Source organism: Hylobates moloch, unplaced genomic scaffold (genome assembly GCF_009828535.3).
Source record: "Hylobates moloch isolate HMO894 unplaced genomic scaffold, HMol_V3 SCAFFOLD_33, whole genome shotgun sequence".
Taxonomy (NCBI): domain Eukaryota; kingdom Metazoa; phylum Chordata; class Mammalia; order Primates; family Hylobatidae; genus Hylobates; species Hylobates moloch.
In genome coordinates this window covers 2667523-2693042 of record NW_026652308.1, presented here as the reverse complement: position 1 = coordinate 2693042, position 25520 = coordinate 2667523, and the positions used below count along the sequence as shown (strand labels likewise).

General features: G+C 41.2%; 1 protein-coding gene across 5 annotated transcripts in view; it reads left to right on the top strand.

Moving 5' to 3' along the window:
* The window catches only part of LOC116463316 (recQ-like DNA helicase BLM), a 99213-nt gene that overhangs the window by 67125 nt on the left and 6568 nt on the right, over positions 1-25520 (top strand). For all 5 annotated transcript variants that reach the window (XM_032146352.2, XM_058434582.1, XM_032146357.2 and 2 more), the window contains 7 exons: positions 1556-1716; positions 7221-7416; positions 8994-9184; positions 12993-13140; positions 19446-19645; positions 20092-20284; positions 25059-25181. In XM_032146352.2, coding sequence (XP_032002243.1) covers positions 1556-1716; positions 7221-7416; positions 8994-9184; positions 12993-13140; positions 19446-19645; positions 20092-20284; positions 25059-25181 — 1212 coding nt within the window. The remainder of the gene's footprint in view (positions 1-1555; positions 1717-7220; positions 7417-8993; positions 9185-12992; positions 13141-19445; positions 19646-20091; positions 20285-25058; positions 25182-25520) is intronic.

Genomic DNA, 25520 nt, shown 5'->3' with positions numbered 1-25520 from the left:
TTTTTTAGAAATTAGTATACATATTTGTGTGGACAAATCAGTCAATAGAGATCTACCAAGAAAAAGTCAGTTATTGCCCCGCTCAGGCCCACCTTGCCCAGGCAGCTAGTCAATAGCTTCATGTGTATATCTAGACCTTTGACTCAGTCACAGAGAGATGACTTTTCCTTTAATACCTTTTACTTTCCATTTCTAAAAACAACACACATAATAATAAATATAATATATGCTCATTAAAGAAAATTTAGATGGCCAGGCACTGTGGTACACGCCTGTAATCTCAGCATTTTGGGAGGCCGAGGTGGGTGAATCACTTGAGGTCAGGATTTCAAGACCAGCCTGGCCAAAATGGTGAAACCCCATCTCTACAAAGATTAGCCAGACGTGGTGGCACGCACCTGTAATTCCAGCTATTCTGGAGGCTGAGGCAGAAGAACTGCTTGAACCCGGGAGGCAGAGGTTGCAGTGAGTTGAGATCGTGCCACTGCACTTCGGCCTGGGCGACAGAGCAAGACTGTCTCAAAAAACAAAAAAGAAAATTTAGAAAGCAACAAAAAGAAGAAACAAAAGACAAACATCACTCAATGAGCAAAATCACTGTTATCATGTTATTACTAATTTCCAGTATTTTTCTATTCATTTTTTTCTACTAGCATACTATATACGTTTCTACCCTTAATCTACTTTATAATCATGAGCATTTTCCCATGTCTTTTAAAAACTTAGAAAACGCTTTTGATAGTTGTAGTATATTTTGTTTCACAGTTCCCTTTATTTGTTTTCCTAATGTTGCTCATTAAAATCTTTGTAATTTTTAAAGTTTGAAGTAAAACTTTTGTTTATGTCCTTATATCACTTTATTTCCTAGATTAATTTCCTAGAAGGAAACTGAGTCAAAGGTATTTCTAAGACTCTTGATACATACTGCCATATGCTTTTGACAAAGTTTGTGCAAGAATGGCTTTTTTTTTTTTTTTTTTTTTTTTTTGACTGAGTCTCGCTCTATCTCCAGGCAGGAGTGCGGTGGTGCGATCTCAGCTCACTGCAACCTCTACCTCCTGGGTTAAAGTGATTCTCCTGCCTCAGCCTCCCGACTAGCTGGGATTACAGGTGCCCACCACCACACCTGGCTGATTTTTTTTGTATTTTTAGTAAAGATAGGGTTTCACCATGTTGTCCAGGCTGGTCTCGAACTCCTGACCTCAAATGATCTGCCCTCCTTGGCCTCCCAAAGTGCTGGGATTACAGGCATGAGCCACCGTGCCCAGCCAAGGATGGCTTTTTTATACCCACATGTATCTAGTGTGAAGTAGAGCCCAGAGTTCGTCCAGGTCCACCTCACGAGTCATTAGCAGCGACAGGATTAAAAGCCACATCTCACTTCCAGCGCACATGAATTCCTTGCTTGAATTATTCACGTGTGTGGTCTTCCAGCAGTATAAGAGCACTACGGGAGATCTATTCATGGTTCATATATTTCTGAAAACATAGTGTAAATTGTGTTGTTGTTTATGTTAAAAATTCTTGTTTCTCAGTACTCTTGGTTTCTTGGCAGATGATTCAGGGATAATTTACTGCCTCTCCAGGCGAGAATGTGACACCATGGCCGACACATTACAGAGAGATGGGCTCGCTGCTCTTGCTTACCATGCTGGTCTCAGTGATTCTGCCAGAGATGAAGTGCAGCAGAAGTGGATTAATCAGGATGGCTGTCAGGTAACATTTTTAAAGATAAACAAATAATAGAAATGATATTTTATAGCATATAACCAAACATGCACGTGTAGAATGCAAACTGTTTTTACCTCGAAGGTAGTAAACATCAAAATAAGACTGAAATTTAAAAAACAGATTTGCTTTGAGACTTCTAAAGTTGCTTTTTCTTTCAGAAAACAAAAATCTGCTTGAGATATAATTCACATATCATAAAATTTATCCTTTCAAAGCAAACAAGTTAGTACTTTTTAGTATATTTGCAAAGTTGTACAATAATCATCACTATCTAATTCCAGAATTTTTGATCACCATAAAAAGAAACCTCATACCCAGTCACTTCCCCTACCCCCTAATGCCTGGAAATCACAGATCTACTAACTATTGCTAACCTGTTTCTAGAGTTTATTACTCTGTACATTGCATGTAAATAGAATCATACAGTATGTGGTCTTTGTGACTTTTCTTTTTTTTTTTTTTCCGGAGACAGAGTCTCACTCTGTCGCCCAGACTGCAGTGCAGTAGAGGGATCTCGGCTTATTGCAATCTCCGCCTCCCAGGTTCAAGTGATTCTCCTGCCTCAGCCTCCTGAGTAGATGGGATTACAGATGTGCGCCACCATGCCCAGCTAATTTTTGTATTTAATATTTTTAGTGGAGACTCGAACTGGTCTCGAACTCCTGGCCTCAAGTGATCCACCTGCCTCAGCCTCCCAAAGTGCTGGGATTATAGGCATGAGCCACCTCGCCTGGCCTGTTTGCTTTTATTTAGCATATTTTTTTCAAGATTTATCCATATTTTAGCATATATAAGTACTTCATGCCTTTTTATGGTCAGATAATATTCTGTTATATGGATATAACACAGTTTATCTACTCATCAGCTGGTTAGACATTTGGCTTGTTTTGTTTCTACTTTTTTTTTTTTTTTGAGACAGGGTCTTACTCTTTCATTCAGGCTAGAGTGCAGTGGCATGTTCTCTGCTCACTGCAGACCGTACCTCAAACAATTCTCCGACTTCCCAAGTAGCTAGGACCACAGGTGCACCACTATGCCCAGCTAATTTTTCTATTTTTTGTATAGACGAGGTCTCCCTGTGTTGCCCAGCCTGGTCTTGAACTCCTGGGCTCAAGTGATACTCCTGCCTCAACCTACCAAATTCTTGCAATTATAGGTGTGAGCCACCATCCCCAGTGTGTTTCTACTTTTTGGCTACTATGAATAATGGCTTTGTGAGCATTCATGTACAAGTTTTTCCATGGACATATGCCTTCAGTTCTCTTGGGTAGACTTGCTGGGTCAAATGGCAACTCTTTGTTTAACTTTTAGAGGAACTGTGAAACTGCTTTTCGAAGTGGCTCTGCAGTTCTGCATTCTCACCAGCAATGTATGAGGTGCCAGTGTCTCCATGTCTTCGCCAATATTTTTTATTGTCCAGCTTTTTTAATGTGTTCGGCCTTGTGGGTGGGAAATGGTATCTCTTTGTGGGTTTTTTTTATTTCACATGGAAGACCACACACGTGAATAATTCAAGCAAGGAATTCATGTCACCCAGGCTGGAGTGCAGTGGCGCAATCTTGGCTCACTGCAACTTCCGCCTCCCGGTTCAAGCAATTCTCCTGCCTCAGCCTCCCAAGTAGCCGGAACTACAGGCATGCACCACCACACCCAGCTAATTTTTGTATTTTTAGTAGAGATGGGGTTCGCGATCGCCAGGCTGATCACGAACTCCTGACCTCATGATCCGCCTACCTCAGCCTCCCAAAGTGCTGGGATGAGAGGTGTGAGCCACCATGCCTGGCCCTCTTTGTGGTTTTGATTTGCATTTCCCTAGTAACTAACAATATTGGGCATCTGCTTCTGAGATGCGAAATTTGCCGTCACCCAGGTGGGTGGGGAGGAACACTGAGAATACTTTAGGCATCTCTTTTTTTTTTTTTCTTTGAGACACAGTCTCGCTCTGTCGCGAAGGCTGGAGTGCAGTGGTGCGATCTCGGCTCACTGCAAGCTCCACTTCTCGGGTTCACGCCATTCTCCTGCCTCAGCCTCCCGAGTAGCTGGGACTACAGGCGCCCACCACCATGCTTGGTTAATTTTTTTTGTATGTTTAGTAGAGACGGGGTTTCACTGTGTTAGCCAGGATGGTCTCGATCTCCTGACCTCGTGATCCGCCCGCCTCGGCCTCCCAAAGTGCTGGGATTACAGGCATGAGCCACCGCGCCCAGCCTACTTTAGGCATCTCTTATTGTGGTAAATGCCAGCCTTGGATAGATCCCTCTAAATGTAAGGATGAATTTCAGCAAAACAACTAATAATTACTTGGAGCCAATGAAAAGTTTCAGCTCAGGAAAAAGTATTTACTTTGAAGATTCAGAGGAAAAATATCTCTCAAAATTGTTTTCTCTGGGAAAACAGAAAATTTTAGAGGATATCAGTTTAGTATCCCGAGAAAGATATAAGAAGACTTGATATACATGAACTAGCAACAACTTCCATAAGAAGATCACAGGGTGAAATGAAGGGAGAAATAAAAATCCAGTTTATGGCCAGGTGCAGTGGCTCACCCCTGTAATCCCACCACTTTGAGAGGCCGATGTGGATGGATCACCTGAGATCAGGAGTTTGAGACCAGCCTGGCCAATATGGTGAAACCCTGTCTCTACTAAAAATACAAAAATTAGCTGGACGTGGTGACGGGCATCTGTAGTCCCAGCTACTCGGGAGGCTGAGGCAGGGGAATCACTTGAACCTGGGAGCCGAAGGTTGCAGTGAGCTGAGATCGTGCCACTGTACTCCAGCCTGGGGAACAGAATAAGACTCTATGTCAAAAAAAATAAAAGAAAGAAAAATTCAGCTTATCCAAATAAGAAAAACAAAACTAAAAGCAGAATTATATATTAAGACACAAATGGAATGACTCAGTCTCGGTGGAGACAATAGAATCAGTGATGTAGTGAGTAGCTTGAGAATGCAAGGGAAAAAAGAGATTAAAATGGGGTGGGGTGGAAATTATCTTTGTTGACAAAGGAGGTAAGGATTCAGCCTAAGAACAGTAAGCGTACCCAAGCAAGAAAGCAGGATAATTGAAACAGATAAGTGTGTTATAAATAAATACGTAACAAATACCTGACAAAAATAATAGAAGACTGTCTTCAGAGTTGGAAGAAGGAAGACTGGGACCGAAGAATTTCATACCCAGCTCATTGTCATTTATGTTGAAACCAACAGAAGGTCATTTTCAGATATGCAAAAAGTTCAGAAATATATCACTCATTTGTCTTCTTGAAATACTGATTTCAGTCTTCCCAAATTAGTTTATATATTTAATCCAAATGCCAGTGTTTTGTTTTTTTGTTTTTTTCCCTTTGATAAACTTTTTCTAAAGTTTGCCTGGAAGAATATTCAAGTGAAAATGACTAAGAGAGTTTGGCAAAAAACCTAATAACACAGGAACACTAGTTTGCAGTACATTATAGGCAGATCAGTGGAACAGAACTGACCAGAAAACATGTAAAAACAATACATGATAAGGAAAAAGTTTGCAGGAAAGGGCCAGGCGTGGTGGTTCACACCTGTAATCCCAGCACTTTGGGAGGCCAAGGTGGGAAGATCACTTGAGCCTAGGAGTTCGAGACCAGCCCAGGCAACATGGTGAAACCCCGTCTCTACAAAAAATACAAAAATTAGCCTGGCATGCTGGTGCACACCTGTAGTCCCAGCTACTCGGGAGTCTGAGGCAGGAGAATAGCTTGAACCCTGGAGGTGGAGGTTGCAGTGAGCTAAAATAGCGCCACTGCATTCCAGCCTGGGCAACAGACCGAGACTGTCTCAAAAAAAAAAAAAAAAAAGAATGATTTTTTTCAAGTACTTTAAATGATTATGTGTAGTATAAATAATCTACAGTGGAGATATATATATATATATATATATATATATATATAACTTTGATCAAAAATATGGTTAAAAAATAGTGAGGGGTTTATAAAAATCTAATTATTTCTGCTCTCAGACTAATTAATCCTTACAGTCAGAATATAATATTAGCCTACACCAGCTCGACAGACTTGATCTTGTTAGATTCAGGAGATAGAATAAAACTTGACCATTATTCTTCACAAAGAATGATTGTGGCTTTAAGTTTTAAAAGCACAGAAATAAAGAAGGAAATCACAATTAAACAAAGCCACTTTTCCCATTTTCAAGAATTAAGAGCTTTCAGAAAGAGTTGGCAGCCTCGCATCCTCATCTGGAGGCTGCAGGCGGTGCCTCACAGCCCTGTGTCTGCCCTAATACTCGGAGACGCACCTGGACTTCATGGAACCCTGTGGGTCATGCTTCCGGACCTGTTGGCTGACACATCTTGCTGTGCAGCCTCTCCACCTGCTCTCCATCAATAGAAGCTACGATAGTCTTTCTGTTTCCAAGGAGATTTGCCTTTGATCCGAGTGCCATAAATGTAGATGGATGACTAACTAAGAGTGCAGGCCACTCACCGCCATTCCTGGTGTTGATAAATGTACCACTTTACTGTCCACATACTCCAGAACTTGCAGTTCCTTCCGCTGGTACTCACAGTTGCTGAAATCATGTCATTAGCCTCAGTCTGCCTGCCAGATATTTCAGATGCCTTTGAAATACTGTTCTTGCAGTAGCAATTCATTTTTTTAAGTGCTAAAAAAACCTTGCAGTTTTATTTGTGAAATGTAATTTTGCCTGGAGACATAACATTTTGGTCTGGGTTAAATAACTCCTAAATTCGCAACTGAAATGGATATCCTTGAAAACTGATTTATCAAGCTCCTGAGAGTGAACTATCACCTTGCTTCCACTAAGTAATTTGTAAGGGCTAAGATCCACAGTCCCTGGTGTTTTTCCTTTTTTTGGTATAAGTAGCTCTCAGACTTTTATCCACATGAGTTTCCATTAAAATTGTACAAGCTTTGACTTTAAATCAGCTGATGAATGGAAGGAGTTGGTGTGTGATCAGCTGGTACCATTGGAAACACTGATGATAAGCAGTGGAGCAGGTAAGAACGCATTGTTCCTGAGCCATTGGAGGAACTAGCAGCAACGACCTCTGAGGAGACCTGGGAGCACCCTGGAGCTCCTGAGCAGCACGTTGCTTATAATCACTGACCTGGATATCATAACTGTGTGAGCAACAGCCCCGACACCTCAACAGCAAAAACAGAGAACAGTGGCAGCACATCGTGGGCTGACTGCAGTTGATTCTGGCTCTCTTACGTGAGAATGCCAAGTCATACAAGAAAGTGCCTGCCACGCTGAGCTTCTCTTTACCTTCTTGGGTTTTAATGGAATCGCAAGTTATCAGTATAAAAACTCATATTAGTTATACTAAATAGTGGGACCAAGTTAAGATATTAGGTTGTTATGTAGTGTGCATTTTAAAGTAAAACAAATGATAGAACTTTTAGAAGCGTCTATTATGAAAATGTTCCTTCAAGTCTGTGCCTTATGAATCTAATAAGCTTTTGCTTTTATTTCAGGTTATCTGTGCTACAATTGCATTTGGAATGGGGATTGACAAACCGGATGTGCGATTTGTGATTCATGCATCTCTCCCTAAATCTGTGGAGGGTTACTACCAAGAATCTGGCAGAGCTGGAAGAGATGGGGAAATATCTCACTGCCTGCTTTTCTATACCTATCATGATGTGACCAGACTGAAAAGACTTATAATGAGTAAGCTGGGCTCCATTGTAGAGACATTCTATCATCTTCAGTCTCATGATAGTAATCTACTCCTGCTATGGTGGTACTTCTGGTCCAGTTTTCCTTAAATAATCATAGAAAAATAGAGGTGTTTATACAGATTGGCAATTTTATTTTAGTTCATTTTTGTTATAAAAGTGGTAAGTGCTTATTATGTAAAACTCAAATGATACAGATGTGTACAAGGCAGAAAATTTACAAACCATGCCTTGTAGTTTTGCCCCAAAAATAACTCTAGTTATTGGTTTCCTTTGTATCCTTTCAGACCCAATTTCTGCATGCATTCTTGCATGTAACACGTATTTCAAACATGCAGGAAGATAAAAAGGAGAAAATAATGAGCTGTCATATACCCAGCACTTTGGGAGGCCGAGGCCAAAAAAAAAAAAAATTTAGGCCCAAACAATTTAATAGATATTTAAGTCCTGATAACAGCAACTATTTGGGGGAAAAATACTCATAAACTGGAAGAAAAAATAATATTTTTTAAAAATTATTTTCCTTTTTTTTTTTTTTTTTTTTTTTTTTTTTAGAGACAGAGTTGCGCTCTTGTCACCGAGGCTGGAGTGCGATGGCACGATCTCAGCTCACTGCAACCTCCACCTTCTGGGTTCAAGTGATAATCCAGCCTCAGCCTCCTGAGTAGCAGGGATTACAGGCTCGCGCCACCACACCCAGCTAATTTTTGTATTCTTAGCAGAGACAGGGTTTTGCCATGTTGGCCAGGCTGGTCTCAAGCTCCTGACCTCAGGTGATCCACCCACCTTGGCCTCCCAAAGTGCTAGGATTACAGGCGTGAGCCACCGTACCTGGTGTTAAAATTCTTAAGTAACGACAGTTGCTTACTGATGGAAAGTATGCCACTGCTCTTCTCACACATTGGAATCAAATCAGACACCGCCACCCTCATTTCCTGTTTCACATTGATTTTCTTGAGATACTTCTTTTTATCATAGCAACTGCCAAAAACCCAGCTTTGCAAAGATAAGATATTGCTAATAGGAATGTAGCACAATCTAATGTTAATACCATTAACTACCTCAAGCTAATAATTTGGGTGATGTTCAACAGATGTTAGGCATTGCTGTGTTTCTCTTAATTTAAAATATTCTGTCTCTGTGAGTTCACCACAGCACCCCAGGGCTTGTTGGCGCACAATTTTGGAAGCATTGGTGTACTACTTTGACCTCAGATACTGAGATAAGTGCATGGCCACTGCCATAATCTCAGGCTCTGCTTCCTCGGGATGTTCAGTTCAGTACATGCTCGACTGATAAATACAGCAAATATAAGTCAAACCATCATCATTGGGGATAATAAAGATTTGGAAAAAAAAACCTAACATTTATTCCTATAATACTAAAATCTTGAGGATGAACATTAATACTCAGTTAATTATAATATAGAATGCCATGTTGACATAATGCTGTTAACAGTAATTTTCTTATTTAATATTTAAAGTTATATTAATCTATTCTAAATATTTCTATGATATGCTCTATTTTTCCCCTATAAGTATGTCTTACTATATTCTTCATCTCTTTTAGTGGAAAAAGATGGAAACCATCATACAAGAGAAACTCACTTCAATAATTTGTATAGCATGGTACATTACTGTGAAAACATAACAGAATGCAGGAGAATACAGCTTTTGGCCTACTTTGGTGAAAATGGATTTAATCCTGATTTTTGTAAGAAACACCCAGATGTTTCTTGTGATAATTGCTGTAAAACAAAGGTAAAAAAAGAAGTTTTAAAATTCTTAAAAATTTTTTTTCTCTTACTTTAAAAATGTAGATACAAACTAGATTGCAAAAGGTGGTCTCCGACAGATTAACAGGGGAAAGACAGCTTCCTTCCAGTAGTAATTTGGAATGGAAACATTTAAAAAGTAATTTCATGCAGTATCTTTTGTTTATAATTAGAACCCTGTTAAAAAATATACTGAACATCAGCATATCCAAAATATTGAGTTTATGTATGTGCCTGATGATTACAGAATATTTTGGAAATATTAATATGCAAACATCCAAAAAGATCCAACATGGGCAGGTAGAATATTTTAAATTTAATATATTGTTATTAATATATTACATTATATTAAAAATCTAATTGATTAGACTAAATATATTAAAATTGATGTTTTAATATTTTAAATATTTAATATACTAAAAGATCTCATTCTCAAAAGAATAATAACTAGCGTACTGTATGTTTGAATTCAAATCAATTACATTACTCTTTTTTTTTAAACTATAAAGAATAACAGTAACTGCTTGTGGATAAATTCACTATTATCTGTCCTAAAATACCCTTGGGAGATTGTTAAATTCAATCATTAGGTACTTATTTTACCTATCATGGTAATTCTACATTTTAATGTCTACTGTAACCTACTGCTTACTGAACATTTTCACGTTTGCTGTATTATTTACCTATCTGGGAGTATTAAACTTACATGTGCAAGATGCTGGAGAGCCACAAGTGACCATGGTATGGACCAATTCATAGACTGGAGCGGAGACTGACATACATGTGTTCATAGAAGTTTAACACTCTGGCTGGGCACGGTGGCTCATGCCTGTAATCCCAGCACTTTGGGAGGCCGAGGCGGGAGGATCACCTGAGGTCAGGAGTTCAAGACCAGCCTGACCAACATGGTGTAACCCTGTCTCTACTAAAAAAATACAAAATTGGCCAGGCGTGGTGGCCCATGCCTGTAATCCCAGCTACTTGGGAAGCTGAGGCAGGAGAGTCGCTTGAACCTGGTAGGTGGAGGCTGCAGTGAGTCGAGATCATGCCATTGCACTCCAGCCTCGGCAACAAGAGTGAAACTCCATCAAAAAAATAAAAAGAAAGAAAGTTTAATACTCTCAGTAAGTATAGTTAAAAAAGACAGAGCACAAGGCAGAGCAGAGGGTAGTCTCTCTCAGTGTGGAACTGGCAAATTCATGCCATCTCCTCCCACCCCACCCCATCCCGTAAACATTGCTAATCAGTTCCCTCATTCAACAGATATTTGTTGGGCTATGTAACAGGCACTGTTGTAGGAATTTGGGATATATCACTAAACAAAATTAAAATCCCTGCCCTTGTGGAGCTTACACTCTAGCAGAGGGAGGCCAGTTACAAACAATATACACAATAAATATACGTGAAAGGATAAGAGCTGTGGTGAATGGCACAGCAGAGTAAAAAGACAGGAAGAATGGGTAGAGTGCAGGATGCAGTATTAGACAGGGTGGTCCTTGGAAGTCTAACTGAGAAGATGGGAGCTGAGGAAAATCTTGAAGGAGGGAGTTAGCTGCCAGCTCCCTGGATGTGAGCTTTCCTGGAAGAAACATTGGCTAGAGCAAAGTCCCTAAGGTGGGGGTGTGCCTGGTGTGTTCGAGAGATAGCAAGGGAGCCCATGTGGCTGAGCAGGATTAAGAGCCAGCGAGGGGAAGAGGTGATGGAGAGCCAGAGCAGTCACTTGAGGGCCAGAGTCCCAGAGTAACAGGAGGCCTGAGTAACTGGCAGGATGGAGTTATCCTTGGCTAAGATGCAGAAGGCTGGTTGGCAGTGAAGATCAGGAGTTTGGTTTGGGTTACCTAAATTGGGAATCTAATATTGAATTACATATTAAGATTCAAAAATTCTGAAAAGAGACTGGTGGCACATGGGTGATATTTAAAGCGTGGCCATCAGCTGACAGTCGGGATAACAGAAGGGACGGAAGAGAAAGGAGAAAGTATGAAATAGTTGTCTAGGACAGGTCAGTAAACTTGCTTTTAAAGGGCCACAGCATAAATATTGTACACTTTGCAGCCATAGTCTCTGTCACAACGACTCACAACTTTGCCATTGTAGTCTAAATGCAGACATAAACAATAAATACACCAATTTTCCAGTCATCTTCCATGGCTGTGTTCCAATAAAACTTTATGCACAAAAACAGGCATCCAGCTCCCGGGCCATAGTTTGCTGACTTCTGTTGTGAGAGAATGGAGGAATGATAGGCTAGGGAAGTACAAAGATAATGATTGCCTACAGCATTAACAGTCCATTCGAGCTTTGTGGCCACGTATTGACAATGAAAATGCCAAGTTCAGCCACATAGGTACAGGGACAGTGTAGATGGAGAATTGGATCCATTATGTTTTGCCAGGTAATATGTTGAAGTGATCTAAGGGCAAGAGAGCTGAGGGTCTATGAGAGGTAGTGATTATAATGATTGACTGTGGAGTTTCAGCTGAGTTAGGAGGACATCTGAGGTTGAGGATCAGCAGATGGGCATTCCCAAGGGATTGTTGGAGTCAGAATACCACATGGTATGAGTTGGAAAGATAGGATGTGGTGGTCTGAGAATGAAGGAGTTGCCATTATTAGTAAGCTTAAGGTAGGAAGTGTGAGTGGCTGATGTATGTGGAGGACAGGATCATTGGAGCAGAGGAGATCAAGAACCAAAAGGCCAAAGTAAGAGGATCAGCTCTATATACCTAATCACCAAGAATTAAGGTAGATGGCCAGGTGCGGTGGCTCACACCTGTAATCCCAGCACTTTGGGAGGCTGAGGCAGGCGGATCACCTGAGGTCAGGAGTTAGAGACTAGCCTGGCCAACATGGTGAAACCCCATCTCTACTAAAAATACAGAAAAATTAGCTGGGCATGGTGGCAGGTGCCTGTAACCCCAGCTACTCGGGAGGCTGAGGCAGGAGAATCGCTTGAACCTGGGAGGTGGAGGTTGCAGGGAGCTGAGATTGCGCCATTGCACTCCAGCCTGGGCGACAAGAACGAAACTCCGTCTCAAAGGAAAAAAAAAAAATTAAGGTAGGAATGGAGTGACAGGGCACTTTTTCTTGATGATTCTAGATAGGGCCTCAGAATCACTTCCAGTTGTTAATGCAAGACCAGAAACCTGTTCATCTCCAGGTTATTGGTGTGTGCAAATGACAAGGATTAGAGTAGGGAGAACTGCATACACAGAAGCACCAAGCATGATGCAGCTTTTTACACCTGTAAGTGGTCAGTACTGCTGGTAGAGAGAACTAGGAGAGAGGAAGGTAAAAAGTCATCTAGTAATGGGGACTCTAAAAAGTGAGCAAAGTTTGGGGATAGCTGAAGGAAATGAGAAAGGAAACTGACAGGAGATGATGAAAGAGCATTGACTATGGCACCAAAGACCCCAGAGGGGTTAGAATTCGTGGATTTACGTGGCATCCCACAGGTTGCCACCCAGTATGTAACAGAGCACTATTCTAGGAGGCATGAAGGATTTAAATTGTGTGTGTGTGTGTTTGTCTGTGTGTTATATATGTGTTTCTACCCACAGAGAGCTATCAGGTTGTTGAAAGACAAGATGTATCTCTGTGAAACAGTAACAACATAGAGTGGTAATTGTTCTAGAACTTAGATAAGAATGAACATTTGAAATTTCCGTAGATTTTAGTCTTGGTATTGGTCTGGAAATGGGTTATGATGAATCTACCATAGTTAATATTAAACCCTGGTAATCTAGGCATTGTTACCTTAATTATAGCAGAAAGTATTCTCTTTTTATTCATAGGATTATAAAACAAGAGATGTGACTGATGATGTGAAAAGTATTATAAGATTTGTTCAAGAACATAGTTCATCGCAAGGAACGAGAAATATAAAACATGTAGGTCCTTCTGGAAGATTTACTATGAATATGCTGGTCGACATTTTCTTGGGTAAGTCATCTGTTTTGAGTGTTTGAGTTACATCAATTGAAATTGAGCACTAAAGAATTTATTACAAGTACATAGAAAAAAATCACTTTTGTCTATTTTCTTATAAAACTTGAGTTTCTGAATAAAACTTTTAAGTAACAAAAGAAAGTCAATTATTATACTATTTTATATAATGTATACGTCACTAAGTTGAGATGGTTTCACATACAAAGAAGAAAATAATAAAGCTTATGCAAGTTCATCTGAGTGAGTGGAATATAACTATTAAAATGTTAGTAAGGAAATAAAATGAGGATTAGACCCATAACAGCATAGAGAATAGGAGAGAGACTATTATCAGATTAGAGCCTTTAAAAATCTCTTAGGGGCAGGCATAGTAGCTCACTCCTGTAATCCCGGCACTTTGGGAGCCCGAGGCGAGTGGATCACCTGAGGTCAGGAGTTTGAGATCACCTGGCCAACATGGGAAACCTTGTCTCTACTAAAAATACAAAATATTAGCCAGGCGTGGTGGCAGGCACCTGTAATCCCAGCTACTTGGGAGGCTGAGGCAGGAGAATCGCTTGAACCCGTGAAGTAAAGGTTGCAGTGAGCTGAGATCGCACCATTGCACTCCAGCCTGGGCAACAAGAGTGAAACTCTGTCTCAAAAATAATAAAAATAAACAAACAAACAAACACAAAAATTAGCCAGGTGTGGTGGTGGGCGCCTGTGATCCCAGCTACTCAGGAGGCTGAAGCAGGAGAATCTCTTGAACCCAGGAGGCAGAGGTTGCGGTGAGCCGAAATCACACCATTGTACTCCAGCCTGGGCAACAAGAACGAAACTCCGTCTTGAAAAAAAAAAAAAAATTAGGAAGTGGATGGAAGCATGTTAACAAATAGAACAAAATGCAATAAAGCCACAATCCAAAATGAATGTAGGGAAGATTTATAACAGAAAAGGTCCCTTCAGCCAGGCAAAACCCCAACACTAAGCATCAGTCTGGAAGTCTAGAGGTACGAGAGGGTAGGAGTGAAACCAGGGGAGCCAAAATTGGAAAGTGGGGCTAGACATGGTGGCTCACACCTGTAATCCGAGCACTTTGGGAGACCTACGTAGGAGGATTGCCTAAGCCCAGGAGTTCGAGACTAGCCTGGGCAACATGGCAAAATACCGTCTCTACAAAAAAAAAATTACAAAAATTAGCCAGGCATGGTGGTACATGCCTGTAGTCTCAGCTACTCAGGAGGCTGAGGTGGGAAGGTTTCTTGAGCCCAGGAGGAGGAAGTTGCAGTGAGCCGAGATCACGCCACTGCACTCCAGCCTGGGCGACAGAGCAAGACTCCGTCTCAAAAAAAAAAAAAAAGAAAAATAGAAAACGTGCCCACAAAAGAACTGCATAGAATGCCTGGAATTGACTCAAGAACAAAAATAAACGAAGTGATTGCCTAAAGAGTAGAAGGGCCGCTGAATTAGGGGTCAGAGCCCCTAAGTGGCATCTGGGAACTGCCCGGCCTACCTAAAGTCTGGTCCCACCTACTTACCCTAAAGCAAACCTGACAAATATCCCCATTCAGGGAAGGAATTTGGGAGGAAGTAAATCTAGATAGAAAATAACAGAAGAAACCCACTTAAAAAGTTTCACATAGTCCCTGAAAGTTACATAGAAATGAACGGTAAAGGCCGAGCTTGGTAGTTCACGCCTGTAATCCCAGCACTTTGGGAGGCCAAGACAGGTGGATAACAAGGTCAAGAGATGGAGACCATCCTGGCTAACACGGTGAAACCCCGTCTCTACTAAAAATACAAAAATTAGCTGGGCGTGGTGGCGGGCGCCTATAGTCCCAGCTACTCAGGAGGCTGAGGCAAGAGAATCGCTTGAACCTGGGAGGTAGAGGTTGCAGTGACCCAAGGTCGCGCCACTGCACTCCAGCCTGGCGACAGAGCGAGACTCCATCTCAAAAAAAGAAAGAAATGGACAGTAAAGAGGAAGACCAAATAAATAGAATATTTGACCCTGGGTGACAGAGATAATTGAAAATAGTAGTTTGGGAGAGAGGGGAGAGAAGACTCCTTAATATCGTCTTAAAGAGTTTTTACAATAAAGACTTAAATAATAACTGAATAATGGACAAGAAATAAAAATGAGAAAGAGCTGTCAATTTTAAATGATTGACAAAGTAAATTTAGTGGAGAGGTTGGAAAATAAAGTCAAGAAAATTTAGGAACTGATCAAAATGATGTATGGAAAATAGAGAAAGCATAGAAAGGATTAATCCTCAGTAGATGTAAAATCTGACAAAAATTTTGGAAATGGAAAATAAAGGGAATTATCAAACCAATGATATAGGAAAACTTCCTAGAATGGAAGACATAAAAGTTTTGGATTAAAATGCTCACTGAATGCCAAATAAGATGCCTGTAAAAAAAAAAAAAAAAAAAAAAAAAAAAATTTAAGACATATGGCCACGAGATTTGAGAATACTAAGAGTTAAAGACATGTCAAAGAGGAAAAACTTTTCCTCAGCCCTCTTAGGTTCATTCATGGGACCTGCAAATTAAACCAACAAAAAACAGATTAGCAAGGGAAAAGACAGATTTAGTCATGTGTGGATAGGAGTTCACAGAAAAATGTGGTTCAAAGGGGCAGTTAGAATGTGGGGCTTATATACCATCTTAATAGAGGAAGGGGAGAAGGAGGAGGGTACTTATGGAAAAACAAATGACTGTTAGGAAAGACAGATGGACTGTTAGGAGACCAGATGGGAGATACAAAGTTTTTATGACAATGTCTGTTTAAGTGTGGTGTGAAGTCTTATCTCTGTTTAAAAGGGTCAGCTTTCCCTGGTTTTTCCCAGGGAGGGAATTTATGACAACCGAGTTCTTTTGGGAGGCCCTGCTTTTTGGCAGATAAGAGATTTCAGATGCCTTCTGCTCAAAATAATTTTTATGCCACAGTGGCATATTCTGGACCCCTTCAGAGACAATCCTGAAAGCTCTGGAAAGAAAACAGGAACCCAAACCAGACTGACGTCAGCTTAATATCAGCAATCCTGGAGACTAGCAGGCAAAGAAAGTGAGCGCACGTCGTGATTTGATAAGTGGTGGAACCCACCCATGGGTCCAGTGAAGAAAACCCATAGTCACAGTCAGGCAGCAGGGCCAGTAAGCAATCCATGCAGACTAACAAAAGTCAGGAGGAGGCTGGGCATGGTGGCTTACGCCTGTAATCCCAGCACTTTGGGAGGCTGAGGTGGGCGGATCACAAGGTCAGGAGTTCAAGACCAGCCTGACCAACATGGAGAAACTCCGTCTCTACTAAAAATACAAAATAAGCCGGGCGAGGTGGTACGCACCAGTAATCCCAGCTAGTCGGGAGGCTGAGGCAGGAGAATTGCTTGAACCCAGGAGGCAGAGGTTGCAGTGAGCCAAGATCATGCCATTGCACTCCAGTGTGGGCAACAAGAGTGAAACTCCATCTCAAAAAAAAAAAAAAAAAGGAAGAACAGGGCCCACCCAACATAGAGAGTAAGAAAGGAATGGTTTTATTGATAACAGTGAAGAATGCAAATGTTACTTCTCAACCAAAAAAAAGGAGAGAGGCCCTTAGAAACTCCAGGAAAAAGATTATACAAGAGAGCAAGATCAAATATAAAACAAAGGAAGTTGTGGCCAGGCGCAGTGGCTGATGCCTATAATCCCAGTACTTTGGGAGGCCAAAGTGAGTGGTTCACTTGAGGTCAGGAGTTCGAGACCAGCCTGGCCAACATGGCAAAACCTCATCTCTACAAAAAAATACAAAAATTAGCTGGGACTGATGGTGTGCACCTGTAATCCCAGGAGGCCGAGGCAGGAGAATCACTTGAATCTGGGAGGCAGAGGTTGCAGTGAGCTGAGATCACACCACTGCACTCTAGCCTAGGTGACAGAGCAAGACTCCATCTCAAAAAAAAAAAGTTGTAACATGACTTTGAGGAATTGGTAAAATGTACGAAAAAAAATCCATTTGACATGGATGTGGTAAACATTCTCCTTTTGGTTCCATAAGAGTCATGACATTGTTCCAATTAGGGAAGGAAATTTGTCATCATGTAAACAACGATTGAAATCAACATATAGACCTAAACATGGTTACGGGACAGAACAGGATGTAAATGTTAATACTGATGATATAAAAGTAAAAATACAATCACTAAAAGTAAAAGAAGGCATACAGGGAAGGCTTGGGTACTAATAACATCTCACATTGTGGGAAGGGATAGTGGTCAGAAGTTCTATCTAAAGTTAGAAACATAATTAGTACATGACCCAATAATATCATATAACTAGCAAAATTCAGAGAAGAATAAAACAAAGTGGGGATGGTATGAATGAGATAAAGCCTCATCTTTCATAGTAAAGGGGCAAGGGCAATAGATAAATGTCAGGCTTTTTGGACAGAAGGCAAGATTTCAGGTCCTTCTGTGTGTAGGTAACCACCTGAAGAGCTGAAAACAAAAACTGTTTAAAAAGTGATTCCCTTGGGGAAGGGAAGGATGAGTCAGGGGAATGTTGCTTTTAATTATAAACCTTTCTGGCTGGGTGCAGTGTCCCATGTCTGTAATTCCAGCACTTTGGGAGGCCAAGACAGGCGGATTGCTTGAGCCCAGGAGTTCAAGATCAGCCTGAGCAACCTGGCGAAACCCTGTCTCTACCAAAAATACAAAAATTAGTCAGGCGTGGTAGCACGCACCTGTAGTGCCAGCTACTCCAGAGGCTGATGTGGGAGGATCACTTGCGCCCATGAGATCAAGGTGTCAGTGAGCTGTGATCCCGCCACTGCACCCCCAGCCTGGGCAACAGAGCAAGACCCTAACTCAAAAAAAAAATTGTATTTCAGCCAGCTTTCTTGGTTGTCCTCAGCAGTAAGGTTGATCCATGTCACTGAGCCTATCATTAGCAGAACAGTAGTCCTGTTTCTGTAATGTGGCCTTTCAGGGATACAAATTACTTAAAGAAAATTTTGAATAATTCAGGATATATAGCCAGAAGCCATTTGAAATTGACAATAATATAATTATTTGGAACTCTTTAAAACAGAGCTAAAGCTTTACATAATAACCATTAATTCTGATTTCTATAAATGTCACAAGGTCTCTTAAGTAGATTGTTACAATAAAATTGTGTTTATAAGGAAGACATTAGCAGTCATAGCAGCTTGTGAATGAAACAAAGGATCCAGCCAACTGTGCCTCTTAGCTAGTAAGAGAAAGAGGGAAGTATGTGTACATATTCCTGTCTTCATCTCTCCCCTTGAGCATCTTATAGGGTGTTGTGCTTTTCTTTTAGAATTTGAATAGGCTTCATTAGTGAGGGTGACAAAAAGAATAGACTTAAATACTTGGATTATAAACTAGTAGCAGTTTTGATAACCAGGGCCAGGGATAGTATTTATAAAACTGATTGTCAAAAATGGATTGTAGCCAGGCTCAGTGGCTCATGCCTGTAATCCCAATAGTGTGAGAAACCAGAGTGGGAGGATGGCGTGAGGCCAGGAGTTAGAGACCAGCCTGAGCAATATAGTGAGACCCTCGTCTCTACAAAAAAATTAAATATTATAAAATAATGTAAAGAGTGTCATTGGATTGTTTGCAACTCAATGGATAAATACCTGAGGGAATGGATGGCCCATTCTCCATGATGTGCTTATTTCACACTATATGCCTGTATCAAAATATCTCATGTACTACACAAATATATACACCTACTGTGTACCCACAAAAATTTAAAAATTAATAAATGCTAGATGCACTTAAATATTTAAAATTTTTAAATTAGGTGGGCGTGATGGCCTGCACCTGTTATCTCAGCTAGTCAGGAGGCTGAGGCAGGAGGATCACTTGAGCCCAGCAGTTTGAGGCTGCAGTGAACCATGATTGCACCACTGCACTCCAACCTCCACAATAGAGTGAGACCCTGTCTCTAAAAAAAAAAAAAATTGTAACTAGATAAGTAATGCACAGTTGTCCTAATACATAGCACAGTGATAGAAAGCTATTTTGGTTTATGTAAACTCTTCCTTTGATTTATTTGCTCCAATATAATTTTGTTGCTGTTTTTTGTCCATGTGTATTGTAAAAAGATAAGGAAAAGTACATACAACCATAGAAATTTTAGCGTTCTACTCAAATACTCTCATTTTACAGAAATGACTGTCTGTGCCAGGGGTTTGTGATCTATCGCATCTGTCCAAACCTGTCCATAAATGACTTTTTAGCCTCTTCTATTTGAGGGCGATGATATACCTACATTTGCTCATCTTACTTCCTGTACCTTCTTATCAGGGAGTAAGAGTGCAAAACTCCAGTCAGGTATATTTGGAAAAGGATCTGCTTATTCACGACACAATGCCGAAAGACTTTTTAAAAAGCTGATACTTGACAAGATTTTGGATGAAGACTTATATATCAATGCCAATGACCAAGCGATCGCTTATGTGATGCTCGGAAGTAAAGCCCAAACTGTACTAAACGGCAATTTAAAGGTATAGTATTGTTCATGTTTATTTTATTATCTCACAATGAGTGAACCAAAATATATTATTGTGAAGTATAGTGTCTTTGTCCAAGCTTATAGATACTGAATTTATATGTACTGTTCTATATGAACATATTCTGTTCTTCTTAAATTGGAAAGAGATCTTAAAATTCAACCCAAGTAATGTGACACCTGTCAAAAGTAATTTAATGGGTTATCAGGTCACTAAATCTTTATATATTCATTAAAGAAACATTTATCAAGAGGCTATTCTATGCTTGACACTGGAGATACAAAGATGGAGAATGCACAGCCCCTGTTCCCAGTGGACTCACTATCTGCATGACAGAATAGAATTACCCCCAAAAAATGCAATTAAGCATTAAATAAAGCCCCTGTATGGGTACAAGTGCACATATACCCACTCCTATGATTTTTTTCTCTCTCATAAAGGTAGACTTTATGGAAACAGAAAATTCCAGCAGTGTGAAAAAACAAAAAGCATTAGTAGCAAAAGTATCTCAGAGGGAAGAGATGGTTAAAAAATGTCTTGGAGAACTTACAGAAGTCTGCAAATCTCTGGGGAAAGTTTTTGGTGTTCATTACTTCAATATTTTTAATACCGTCACTCTCAAGAAGCTTGCAGGTGGGTACGCATGTATCCTTTGTTACGTGGCACAGATTAATAGGCCGAAAGTTAATCTTGCTAGGGAACTCCTTAAGTGATAAATATATCTCAGTGGTTTGTTTCTTTTTGGGGTTTGTTTTGAGACGGGGTCTCACTGTGTCACCCGGGCTGGAGTGCTGTGGCATGATCATGGCTCACTGCAGCCTCAACCTCCTGGGCTCAAGTGATCCTCCCGCCTCAATTTCCCAAGTAGCTGGGACTACAGGTACATACCAGCATGCCCAGCTAATTTTTGTATTTTTTCGTAGAGACAGAGTTTCACCATGTTGCCCAGTCGGGTCTCGAACTCTTGGCTTCAAGCGATCCTCCCACCTTAGACTGCCAGAGTGCTGGGATTACAGATAGGCGTGAGCCACTGAGCCTGGCCTCAGTTGTTTTAATTATTTTTATTTAATCTCTGGATTAAAATCTCAGAGAAACAATTGAAACTTACTCTTTTTTTGTTTGTTTTTGAGACGAAGTTTCACTCTTATTGCCCAGGCTGGAGTGCAGTGGCGCGATCTCAGCTCATCACAACCTCCACCTCCCAGGTTCAAGCGATTCTCCTGCCTCAGCCTCCCAAGTAGCTAGGATTACAGGCATGTGCCACCATGCCCGGCTAATTTTGTATTTTTAGTAGAGACAGGGTTTCTCCATGTTGGTCAGGCTGGTCTCAAACTCCCGACCTCAGGTGATCCACCCACCTCAGCCTCCCAAAGTTCTGGGATTACAGGTGTGAGCTATCACGTGCGGTCGAAACTCTCTTTTTTTTTTAAGGACATCTAAAGACCATTGAATATTAAACTCATTCTTAAGATAAAATACGTTCTTTAACATATATATAGTACTTTGTTATATATGGTATAATGGTACCCTATATATGTTATATATGGTATAATTTTAATTACAGCTCTGTGCCCATTTGAAAAATACATATAATCAAAGTAAATGGTGGGTGCATGCCTGTAATCCCAGCTACTCAGGAGGTTGAGGCAGGAGACTAGCTTGAACCCAGGAGGCAGAAGTTGCAGATATTTGTACATAACACAGCTAAACACTATAAGGCAAGCAAATAATCGGCACAAATAATGAATTGATGTCTGGTTTTAGAAATTACAATGATCTGGCCGGACGCGGTGGCTCACACCTGTAGTCCCAGCACTTTGGGAGGCCGAGGCAGGTGGATCATGAGGTCAGGAGTTCAAGATCAGCCTGCCCAAGATGGCAAAACCCGTCTCTACTAAAAATACAAAAAATCAGCCGGGCGTGGTGGTGGGTGCCTGTAATCCTAGCTACTTGGGAGACTGAGGCAGGAAAATCACTTGAACCCGGGAGGCAGGGCTTCATCATGTTGGCCAGGCTAGTCTCGAACTCCTGACCTCAGGTGATCCGCCCGCCTCAGCCTCCCAAAGTGCTAGGATTACAGGCATGCCACCGCGTCTGGCCGGATTATTGTAATTTCTAAAACCAGACATTACTTCATTATTTGTGCTGATTATTTGCCTGCTTTATAGTGTTTAGCTGTGTTATGTACAAATATCTGCAACCTCCGCCTCCTGGGTTCAAACGATTCTCCTGCCTCAACCTCCCGAGTAGCTGGGATTACGGGCATGCGCCCACCATTTACTTTGGTTATATGTATTTTTCATATAGGCACAAAGCTGTGGATAATAAAAATCAATGTCCAAATCAGTAAAAAAATTATTTCAATAAAAGCACTGTGTCATAGTTTAATTAGCAGAATTTTTTCTTCCTTAATAGTCCATAAAGTAACAGTATCTTAATATAGTTGGCATCTTAGAGTCAGTGAAATATTGTAATGACCAATTGTAATATTGTAATGGGCTGGGCGCCGTGGCTCACGCCTGTAATCCCTACACTTTGGGAGGCCGAAGTGGGCAGATTGCCTGAGGTCAGGAGTTCGAGACTAGCCTGGCCAACATGGTAAAACCCCGTCTCTACTAAGAATACAAAAATTAGCTGGGCATGGTGGCGGGCGCTTGTAATCCCAGCTGCTTGGGAACCTGAGGCAGGAGAATTGCTTGAACCCAGGGGGTGGAGGTTGCAGTGAGCCAAGATCGTGCCACTGCCCTCCAGCCTGGGCGACAGAGCGAGACTCCATCTCAAAAAAAAAAAAAAAAAAAAAAAAATCTGAAGAGCTAGTTTCCTTATGAAGAGATTATGTTTTATGCTTCCTTGAATCTGGATATAGCACACTGCTATGTCTTTAGTTAATAAATACTTACTGGTCTGAGTTATTTCCATGGGCAGATAGCCCAACCCAGAATTTCAGTAGTAGAGTTCCTGGAAAACAACGTCTTCATATAGTTGACCAACTGGGCTATATTACCTTCCATGTTCTTCTTCATAAAATCTCATAATCATCACCTTCTCTCTTCTTCATTCCCTCTCCTACCATAATCGGTCATTACAATATTTCACTGACTCTAAGATGCCAACTATATTAAGATACTGTTACTTTATGGACTATTAAGGAAGAAAAAATTCTGCTAATTAAACTATGACACAGTGCTTTTATTGAAAGAATTGTTTTTTACTGATTTAGACATTGATTTTTATTATCCACAGCTCTGTGCCTGTATGAAAAATACATATAATCAAATTACTGTAGGTACTTACAAAAGTTCATATTCAAAGCCTGACTCTTCTGAGTCACTTTTTGACTGAGTTGTCCATGTCTTTGTTTTTCCCTATGTCATCACTAACATTCTCATTAGCCATAAGGCATTTCCAGAGTGTTCCACTATTTTCCCCAGGATTTAATCGAAACCTCTGTTATCAGTTCTGTTTTGAAGGTGGTGGTTTCTTGATGATACCAGAAGGTGTCAACAGAAGGTTGTACATCTCTCAGTAACAAAAATGTAATGCTGCCTCATCTACTTCGGGCATCTTCTTTCTTAGGTCACGTAAAGTACTTGGTTGTACTTGCGAGAAACTATGGAATTGTGGGCATGTGTCCTCAGAGACAAATAGTGCTTGGGTTTTTTATGTTTTGCTTTGTTTTGTTTTTTTGGAGATAAGATCTTATGCTGTCACCCAGGCTGGGTGCAGTGGTTGAACACAGCTCACTGCAGTCTAGACCTCCTGGCCTCAAGTGATCCTCCTACCCCAGCTTTCTGAGTAGCTGGAACTACAGGCATGTACCACCATGCTTGGCTAGCTTTTTTATTTTTTTGCAGAGACAGGGCCTCACTGTTACCCAGACTGGTCTCATACTCTTAGGCTGAAGCAATCCGCCCTGTCTCAGCCTCCCAAAGTATTGGGATTACAGGCATGAGCTACCACGCTCAGCCAGATAGTGCTTTTCTTAATGCCAAATGTATTCCCTGCTACTCTGTTTCAGAACTTTTCTGCATTCACAATCACTTTTTTAATGCTAATCACAGTATAGTCTTTTTGAAGACATGTCATGGCAGTTAGACTCAATACATGAGGTACAAACAGTGCAGTCACTTTGTTGACATGCTGACAGTACTAATAGCTATGACTAAGTTCTCACAAGCATGAGCAGTAACAACCGCAAGGCAGCTGCCATTTAGCCATCAGCAGTTCTTAAGACACATCTTGACCTCAGGAATGCTAAATTGTGAAAAGGTGTGTGTCTTGGAATTGATGAAATTTGGTATTTTATGATATGTTATTTCTAGGCGATTAGTGTAGTTTCTTAACTGTCCTCCTTACCTCCAGCTGTGAATGTGATGTACATTTCAATCTTTCAAAAACTGGTAAAACTACAACAGCTTCCCAGATAAAGTATACATTTAATCAAGGGTCTACATTTCTTCCTGCCTTTCCTGCTTTATCTTCCATTAAACCCCCTTCATAAACCTTCTGTTCTGTCCACAGTCTCTTGCTTTTCCTCTAAACTTGGGAATGATGTGAAAATCACAGATGGGAAAGGATTTGAAATCCACTCTTTGCTCAGCTCAAATACATAGGAATGATTACTCCCTCACTACCCAGAGCCAGTGCATCAGTCAGTCCTACAGAGCCAGCCTCCAAAACTCACCCAAACTTTGCTTCACTGTGTCTCCACTACTGCATTCCAGTTCACTCCATCCTCACTCGCTCCTGCAATGGCTTCCACCAGGCTCCCGGATTCTACTCTTTCCTTTATAGTCAAGTTCTTATACAGCAGCCAGGGTGACCTTCAAATGACAGGCTTGTCTAGCTGCAAGACTGATATGCGACCTCTATGCAGAGGACTCAGCCGGCTGCTTGTTGCCTCAACCCACATGGGGAAAGAATGGAGGAAGAAAAGTTTGTGCTGGAGGAAGTAACCATTTGGTTATGCCATCTAGGGTGGGGTATACAAGTCTGTAGTGCAGAGAAGAGGCTGGAGCTGGAAATAGAAATGCAGCGTTCTCAGTCAAGAGAGGGCACACCAGTCTCAGCTAGATGAGTATTGGCCATGCAAACAGTGGGCAAGAGCAGGTCTGCTCCACTCCACGCACTTGGCACAGGTCCCACCCTCAGCTTCCTCCTGCCCTGGCTCTTGCCCTTGCTCTGCCCTGGCCTATGCCGCTGGAATTGGATGGTGGGTTCCTGCCCTCTGTGCCTGTCTGCTGCCTCTGAGGTGCTAACTTTGCCTTTTACGAAATTGGCCTGTGTTCCCAGTACCCTGCAGTTAGTTGGCACTTAGCAGACATGTGCTGAATGCGTGAATGAGCATGAATTCAGTGGGTTTTCTATGGGTGATAATTTAAATTCCTAATTTTATGCCTTTGCACAGAATCTTTATCTTCTGATCCTGAGGTTTTGCTTCAAATTGATGGTGTTACTGAAGACAAACTGGAAAAATATGGTGCGGAAGTGATTTCAGTATTACAGAAATACTCTGAATGGACATCTCCAGGTTAGTATACAGCCATATGTGTTCTCTAAAAGCCTGTTTAATGTGAAGTAATGCATCTCACTGAATTAGAATGATGCAGTTTCCGGGTTGTGTGAATGCTTCCTACACCTCGTCACACTAACATCCAAGTCAGCCCCCAGTGGTGTGCCAGTCACCTCTGAGAGGACACTAGTGCTTATGCCCCCTGTGGGTGCCAGTTCTAAACTTACTCATAGTATCCAAAAGGGGACCTTTGGGCCCAGGGGTTGCTGGTTCCTGTAATGCAAGTGCTCAAGGAATCAGAGCCCTGGGTGCCAGTTCCAGATCTGCCACCATGTCATGCTGTGTGATCTTTGGCAG